Source organism: Tupaia chinensis, unplaced genomic scaffold (assembly GCF_000334495.1).
Source record: "Tupaia chinensis unplaced genomic scaffold, TupChi_1.0 Scaffold000465_1, whole genome shotgun sequence".
Classification (NCBI taxonomy): Eukaryota; Metazoa; Chordata; class Mammalia; order Scandentia; family Tupaiidae; genus Tupaia; species Tupaia belangeri.
The window spans coordinates 2,917,119-2,925,990 of NW_006159974.1; the positions used below are offsets into that span (position 1 = coordinate 2,917,119).

The 8,872-nt window shown below is 43.5% G+C and overlaps 1 protein-coding gene across 1 annotated transcript; it reads right to left on the minus strand.

Annotated features, from left to right (window-relative positions):
* Positions 1 to 1,329: 1,329 nt before the first annotated feature.
* LOC102480453 (NXPE family member 3) lies at positions 1,330 to 8,859 on the minus strand. Its single transcript, XM_006155759.2, has 2 exons — positions 8,780 to 8,859; positions 1,330 to 1,727 (listed from the first exon to the last, which is right to left on the minus strand). Exons 1-2 carry the CDS (start codon positions 8,835 to 8,837, stop codon positions 1,330 to 1,332), a joined length of 456 nt encoding a protein of 151 aa, XP_006155821.1. The 5' UTR covers positions 8,838 to 8,859.
* Positions 8,860 to 8,872: the final 13 nt, after the last annotated feature.

Sequence of the window (8,872 nt, forward strand, 5' to 3'; positions counted from 1 at the left end):
CCATTATAATTGTCTTATTTCTCATTTTAGAAGTTCTGTTTGTTAAAAAAATATATTCATACAATTTATTAATATTTTAAAACCTCTCTTTTTAAATTGAAGTAGGTTAAGCATACTTATTTCATATTTTTTTTTAGTTGTTCCATTATCTCGAGTTTTGGAGGTTTGATTCTGCTGACTTTTTTCCACTGTTCCCCACACGTGATGTCTTATCTCTGCTATATTTCATGATTTCTAAATGTGAGCAGTTCTTTTTCCTTGTAGTATAATCTGTGGACTTTTTTCCCAAGATCTAAGGAAATGTAGTTTTCCCCAGAAATCATGTGTATTTGATCCAATCAAACGCCTGGAGGGAACATGGTAGCACCACCTGAATTAACTTTAAACTAGCGGCTTTTTGAGCCACCCGCACGTGTCAGTTCAGGCAGAAAACCAGCCTGAGGACTGGCTTAGTGGACACTTAGGCCGTCCTTCTCCGTCTTTCTCCGTTTTCCGTACAGTAGTTTTCTTTGTGCTCCCTCATGTTTAGCCTGAGGGCATAGTCTTTTGAGACCCCAATTTATCCAGTCTCTCCTATTAGACTAAAACTTTGTATAAACACTTGGACTTTGCCATCTTTCCTTTACAAGGCTATAAATAGATAATGAAGGCATTAAACATATATTAATACATGTGATAAAGTTGCACAGGACTGCATACACATACACATCACATGATGAAACTGGAGAAATCTAAGATTGGTGAATTTGATCAATATTACTATCCTGGTTGTGATCCTGTACTGTCTTACAAGATGTTATCTTGGGATTAACTGAGAAAAGAGAACAACGGTTCTCTCTATATTATCCCTCATAACTGTATAATTTACAACTAAACCAGTGAAAATTTTTCCCAAAAAAAGAGAATGAAGAAGGCATGTGGAGCTGGCAGGTGGTGTGGTGGTTGGGGGCGCTGGACTCTCACATGGCCGACTGTGGTTCGAGCCCTGGATCTGGTGGCTTGCTTTCTCACTTTCTCTCTCTCTCATTCTGTCTCTATCTGGTCAAATTTAAAAAATGAAGTTAAATAAAATAATTTTTAAAAAGAAGGCGAGCGAAGTATGATTTCACTGATATAAAATTATGTATGTGTGTGAGGTGCACATACAGATGTTTGAAATTCACCAAAATATGAACAATGGTTTATCCTAGGTGGCCAGTCTTGGAGCAATTAATCCTCTCTGAGTCATTGTGAAGTTCAAGGTGCCATCCCTGCTGTGGTCCTCCTCACACTTCTGATGGCCAGGTCCCAGGCTGTCCTTCAACACCATGCCAGGACCCTCAGAAGCACTCAGCTGGGGCAGATGAGCCGGTCCCCCTGCGGGGTGAGCCAGTCGCTGCCATACACAGACTTGTAGCCAGTGTTGGCCAGTTTGATGACCACGAGGGTGCGGGGCTCCCGGGTCAGCAGGGCGGTCACGGCCGCCCGGATCCCTGCCAGCCGTCGCACAAAGATGGATGGGGGGAAAGTGGTGAAGTGGGCTCCCAGACCCAGCACCACCACAGTGTGGGGACCCCCGGCCAGGCCCTCCAGCTCCCGGGCCACAGAGTGCAGAGAGGCCACTGGTGTGCGGAGGGAGCGCAGGGGCCAGCCATGGGCCCTCCAGTGCAGCACTATGCCCCGAGTGGTGTCCACAGCCATCAGGGGCCCCGTCTGATATGTGACATGTAGATCCACCGGCTTCAGGGCTGTTGGGAAGGTGAGAGAGGAGGAATGAGTGATTAATAAAGGACCAAACGCCACCCTCTCATGTAACTAAAAGTTCCAGTTTCACTTGCTTCCAGGACATAAGCATTCTTTACTAAAAAATTTATTTGTATTTAATCACTGTACATCTCTACAGCAAAAAAATGTTTGTTTTTTTACAGCATGAATATAGTGTGTATTTGTCAACTCGGAGATATTACTTTACCATGTACATTTTCATCAGTAGAGTATTTTCATTTTTGTTTCTATAAAATATTTTTCCCTCCTGATCCCCTCCCTCCCTCCCCGTTACCCATCCCCTCCTATACTGTTTCTAGTAGCCTCAGTTTTCCCTCCCAGTTATTACCATTCAGTTTCTGCCATAGTGCTGGTGTTCAGTATATATTAAGTGAGGACACACAATGCCTGTCTTTTATGGTCTGGCTTTCTTCACTTAGCACTGAATCTTCCATATTCATCTACTTTGCATCAGATGTCAGGGTCTCATTGTTCTTTATGGCCGAGTAGTATTCCATAGTGTATATGTGCCACATTTTTTCAGTCCATTCATCTGTTCTTGAACCTTTGGACTGATTCCAGGACATAAGCATCTGTCCCCACACTCTAATGCCCCATTTTCAAATGGTCAAGATTGCCAAAGATGCCACTACTATGCATCCAAACTCCTTTTAAGTTTGCTTTTAAACCTCCATGGCATTTGATTTCCATGCACTGATAAACTCCTTCTGAAAGCCTCTTTTCTTGTTGCCATCTATAACACTACATTATCCAATTTTTTTCTGGCCATTTGGTTAATTATTTGCTTCATATTTTGCTTGCATTGTCAATGAAGGCATTCTCTAATATTCATCATCTTCTTTTTTGCAATAGGACGTGCGCACTCTCCAGAAAGACAGAGAGAGACAGAGAGACAGAAAGCAAGAAATCATCCCCCCAGGGGGGATGGCCACACCACAATCCCTTCTCCTCCTTTCTGCCCTCGGAATCTTGGGTACGCACGCACACATGCCCAGCGTGAGTTTAAGCCACCGAGTCCAGGAATCAAACCACAGTCGACTATGTGGGAGTCTAGTAACATAGACATTATACCAACTGCTGGTCCCCAAAAATACATACTTTAAACAACATAGTTTGTTGAAGACTCCCTTGTTCACTGCTGTTGAAAATTTTTATAAAAAATGATTTATTTAATTTTATTTATTATTATTATTATTATGTTTTAATTTGACCAGAAAGAGAAAGAGAGGGGGAAAGTGAGAAAGCAAGCTGACAGGTCTAGGACTACAACTCTGGTCTGCTATGTGGGAGTCCAGCACCTTAACCACCATGTCACCTGCTGGCCCCACTGTTGAAAATTTCAAATGGAAAAAAAAAAAAGAAAGAAAATTTCAAATGGAGAATTTGGGTTGTGTCAAACAAATTTACATTTGCATTTATTACTTCACACATGCTAGGAGTCTATCTAATAATATCCCTGAACAAACTGTAAATATTGTATTTGTAAATTTACTAATATTATTTATTTATTTATTTATTTTTGCTATAGGGCGCGTGCGCTCACCAGACAGAGAGACAGAAAGCGAGAAATCACTCCCCAGGGGGGATGGCCACGCCACAATCCCTTCTCCTCCATTCTCCTCTCGGGATCTTGGGCACGCACACACATACGCCCAGTGTGAGTTTTAAGCCACTGGGTCCAGGATGTGAACCACGGTTGACTACATGGGAGTCCAGCGACATAGCCATTACGCTAACTGCTGGTCCCGATTTACTAACATTATTAGTAGCATTGTTTGTAAAGTCAAAATTTGAATAAAAGTAGGTGTCCAGCAATATGGGACATTATACAATGAGTCTTCTATAGCCATAAAAATGAATGTAGTAAGATCTAACAGTATGCTGTCTATGAGAGGATAACTTTAGCATTGGAAACACACATAGGGCCCAGCCTCTGTGGTGCAGTCAGCACCATATCAGACTGCAGAGCTGGAAGTCACGTGAAATGGTGGTTTGAGTCCCCAGCCTAGTCAACCTAAAAACACATCAGGTATGTGTGCTGGTAGGCTGGATGGTAGGCTGGAGGACTGGAAAAAGGAATTGCTACGTGACAGAGCCCTGTGGAGCGTGCTTCTCGCTCGCTCACTCTCCTACATGCACACGTGCTCTATCATGGACTTTAAAGAGAGTGAGAACATCAAGAACTCTAACACACATAGACTGAAAGTGAACAAATGGGAAAAGATATTCCACGAATAATGGTAACCAAACAATCTCAGGGGTGGCTATACTTATATCAGACAAAATAGATTTTCAGTCAAAATCTGTCACTGGCGGGAACCAGCAGTTAGCATAATGGCTATGTCGCTGGACTCCCACGTAGTCGACTGTGGTTCGCGTCCCGGACCTGGTGGCTTAAAACTCACACCGGGAACCCCCCCAAAAAAAAAAAAAAATCTGTCACTGGAGACAAAGAAGGTCACTACAGGATGATAAAGGGGTTAAGAAGATGGACCAGCAGGAGGAGTGGAGGTCGGAGCAGCTCTATCCTGTAGGGCTGACTGGAGCTGTTCAAGTCCCAAATTTGGCGACTTGAGAATCATGCTGGGTGCATACGTGTGTGTGCCCAAAGTCCTCACAGGAGAATGGAGAAGGGATTGTGGCATAGCCTTTCCCACTGAGGGGTGCTTTCTCACTCCCCGGCCCCTCTTGCTCTGGTAAGCACTTGGGCTCTATAGCAAAAACAAAACGAGAACAAAAAATAAAGAAGCCATAACAATTGCAATTATACATGTCCCCAACATCAGGGTACCTAAATATATAAAACAAATAGTAACAGAACTGAAGGAAGAAATAGCAATACAGTAGTAGTTCGGGACTTCAATACCCCACTTTCAACAATGAAGAGATTATCCACATAGAAACTTAAGGAAAGAGCAAACTTGGAAAGCACTACAGACCGAACGCTCAAAACAGACATGCACAGAGCATTCCATCAAATAGCAGAATACACATTTTTTTTTTTTTGTTGCCATGAAGCACCTGTGCCCGCGTGCAAGAGAGAAATAGAGACTGTGAAAATGAAAGTGAGAAATCACCCTCTGGGAGGATGGTCACGCTGCAGTCCCTTCTCCTTCATTCTCCTCTTGGGATTTTGGGCACATACCATGTGTGCCCAGCCTGATTTTCTAAGCTGCTGGGTCCAGAACTTGGACTGCGGTTGGCCATATGGGAATTCAGTGCCTTAACCACCATGCCACCAGCTGGTCCACAAGCTCATTCTCCAGAATAGGTTATGAGTTAGGTCACAAAACAAGTCTTAACACATTTAAGAAGATTAAAATTATCCTACTTATCTTTCTAACCATAATGGTATAAAGCAAATCAATGAAAGGAGGAATATTGAAAAAATTAATAAATACTTAGAAATTAAACAACACACTCCTGAACAACCTATAAATAAAGTATAAATTGAGAGGGAACTGAAGAGTATCTTGAGACAAATCAGAATGGAAACACAACATATCAAAAATTATGGGTTCGGGGGACCACCAGATGACATAATGGTTATGTTGCTGGACTCCCACATAGCCGACTGCAATTTGAGTCCCAGACCTGGCGACTTAAACTCACACACTGGTGGGTGCATGTGCCCTGTAGCAAACTTGAATAATAATAATAATATTAATAGATAAAATAAGTGATTTTAAAGAAAGAGTTAGAGGGCAAGCTAAAAGTCACCATAAAGAAGCAACTGGACAAATTCAGAACATAGAAAGTTAAGATTTGTCAAGGCAACTGGCCCTGACTCTTTCATAAATAAAAGTGAAAAAAAAAAAAAAAAAAGACTGGTTTAGATCTAAAGAAGTCAAAGGATGAAACAAACAGGTCCTAGAATGCATCTTAACATTGAAAACGATTCTATTCTTAGTATTTACCTAAAGGAATTGAAAGCTTAGTCTATACAAAAACTTACTCATGGGACCAGCAGGTGCTGGATGCTCCTACATGGTCGACCATGGTTTGAGTCCCAGACCCGGTTGCTTCCTTTCTCACTTTTCCTCTTTCACTTTCCTTCTCTGTGTCTCTCTCTGGCCAAATTAAAATAAATGAATGAATAAATAAAATGAAATAAATAATTATTTTTAAAAACCTTACTCATGAATTTGTTTGGTTTTGGATAGGGGTTTTTTGCCTTAGGACATGTGTACTCACTATAGAAAGAGAGACAGAGATGGTGAGAGGAAAGTGAGAAATCACCCTTCGGGGGAATGGCCACACTGCAGTCCTTTTTCCTCCATCCTCCTCCCAGGATCTTGGGCATGCACACAGACGTGTCGGGCATGAGTTTCAAGTCACTGGGTCCAGACTTGAACCATGGTCAGCCATGTGGGAATCCAGTGACAACCACTATACAATACGCAAATCCCTGAACGTGGACATTTAAGACAGTTTACTTATAACTGCCAAAACTTGGAAGCAACTAATACATCCTTTAGTAGATTAATGAATAAACTGTAGTACAGACAATGAAATATCATTTGTGGCTAAAATGAAATGACCCATCAAGCCATGAGAAGACCTGGAGGAACCTTAAGTGCATATCACCAAAATGCTGAAAGAAGTCAATCTGAGAAGGCTGCGTTCTGCAGGAGTCTAATTATTGATATTCTGGAAGAGATAAAACTATAGAGATAGTAAAAAGATCTGTGATTGCCAAGGATTGGTAGTATGGGAGGGAAGAATGAATAGTGGAACATCAAGGATTTTTTTTTTTTTTTGTAGATTTTTGCCATAGGGCATGAGGGTGAACCAGAGAGAGATGTGGAGAGAGGGAAAGTGAGAAATACCCCCCCTCCCAGGGGATGGGGGAGGAGTAGTTGGCCACACTATAATCCCTTCTCCTTCATTCGCCCCTTGGCATTTTGGACATGCCTGCACACTCCCTGTATTTTCAAGGCACCAAGTCTGGGACTCAAACTGTAGTCTGCCATGTGGGATCCAGCACCTCCACTACCATGCCACCTGCTGACCCAAGCACAGAGGATTTTTATAAAGTGAAAATATTCCTTATGATGCTATAATGGTGGATCCATGTCATTATACATTTGTCCAAACCCAGCACTGAGAGTGAACCTTCGTGTGAACTATGGACTTTCAGTGACGAGGATGAATGATAATGATATGCCAATGTTCGTTGACTGTAACAAATGCACCTTTGGAATGGAAGATGTTGATAATGTGAGAGGTTATGTAAGTACGGGAGCAGGGGAGAAGCCCAGGGTTTTTTTTTTTTTTACAATTATTTTTATTTAACTGTATTTATTTATTAACTATCTATAATTTGACCAGAAAAGGACAGAAAGAAAGAGAGAAGAAAAAAGAGAGAGAGAGGGGGGGGGGAAGTGAGAAAGCAAGCAGTCAGGTCGGAGACATGAACTGTTGTCAGCCATGTGGGAGTCCAGCGCCCTTAACCACAACGCCACCTGCTGGCCCCTGCCTAGCGTTTTTAATTGTGTTTGGCTTCTATTGTATATATTCATGGTATACAATATAAAGTTTTGATAACAAGACAAAAAAATAATTGAGGAAATGGGGGACAAAAGTTTGTGCTTTATGCCCTTTCCTTTTTTGGGGGTGGTGGTGGAATTTTTTTGCCTTAGGGCATGAGCACTTGCCAGAGAGAGAGAGAGACAGAGAAGGTGAGAGGGAAAGTGAGAAACCACCTTTGGGGGATGACCATGTCAAAATTCCTTCTTTTTTTTTTTTTTTTTTTTTTGAGAGGTTTTCACTATAGGGTGCGTGCGCTCGCCAGACAGAGAAAGACAGAGAGACAGAAAGTGAGAAATCACCCCCCAGGGGGATGGCCATGCAATCCCTTCTCCTCCATTCTGGGGCATGCACGCACCGGCGCCCAGCGTGAGTTCTAAGCCACCTGGTCCGGGACGTGAACCGCGGTCGACTACGTGGGAGTCCAGCGACATAGCCATTATGCTAACTGCTGGTCCCTTTAATTTTAGTTTTTAGAGAGAGATTTTTGCTACAGGGCACGTGAACTTGCAAGGACAGACAGAGAGAGAGATGGAGAGACAGAAAGTGAGAAATCCCCCCTCTCCCCAAGAAGGCTGGCCATGCTGAGATCCCTTTTCCAGTCTCCCCTTGGGATCTTGGGCACACATGCACATGCACCCAGCATGAGTTTTAAGCTGCTGGGTCTGGGCCTCAAACCATAGTTGACTATGTGGGAATCTAGCAATGTAACCATTATGCCATCTGCTGGTCCCCACAATCCCTTCACCTCCATTCTCTTCCTGGGATCTGCACACAGGTATGTGTGCTCAGGGGGGTTTTAAAGCCACTGGGTCTGGGACTTGAACTGTGATGAACCATGTGCGACTTCCGTGAAGAAACTGGCATGACATCTGCTGGTCCCAACTTTTTTTTTTTTTTTTTTTTCCCTCAGAGAGATTTTTGCTCTAGGTCATATGCACTTGCTAGAGAGACAGAGAAACAGAAATTGAGAAATCACCCCCCCAGGAGGGATGGCCATGCTGCAATCCCTTCTCCATTCTCCTCTCAGGACTTTGGGCATGCACGTGCGTGCACCCGGCGTGTTCAAAGGCGGGGTCTGGGACTCGAAATACTGTCGGCCATGTTGGAGTCCAGTGCCTAAACCACTATGCCACCTGCTGGTCCCTGTCCTTCATATTTTAATTTTACTTAAAAGACAAAGTGGGGATTTTATTTAGAAAGTAAGTGGGGACTTTTGCTGTGGTGACACATTGTATGATTTGATAGAGTTTGATGCTGTCGTTTGAGCCGGTTACATAACTCTGGCTAACAAACTGGAAAGGTAGCTTGGTGGTAACAATCACACCCTCCCAGCCCTGATTCCTTCACGTGCCCTTCAGAAAGTCCCAGCATCCTCCCCACCTCTCCACCGAGCACAGGAGTCACTCTTCAAAGCCTTTCCTGTTCACCCCTTCCTTCATGAGCCCTCAGGAGTCCCAGGCCTCCCTCACGGTCGGTCACTCACAGGGCACGGTGTCCCGGAGATACTCCCACCACTGCCGAAGCGTGGAGTCCCCCATCATGTGGATGACGTGGCCAGCCAGGCAGCCCCGGGGGC

Coding starts and splice junctions, on each gene's coding strand:
- LOC102480453 (XM_006155759.2), bottom strand. CDS start 8,837: ATGATGGGGGACTCCACGCTTCGGCAGTGGTGGGAGTATCTCCGGGAC. Junction 1,728..8,779: donor TCTCCGGGACACCGTGCCCT/GTGAGTGACCGA, acceptor CCTTCCCAACAG/CCCTGAAGCCGGTGGATCTA.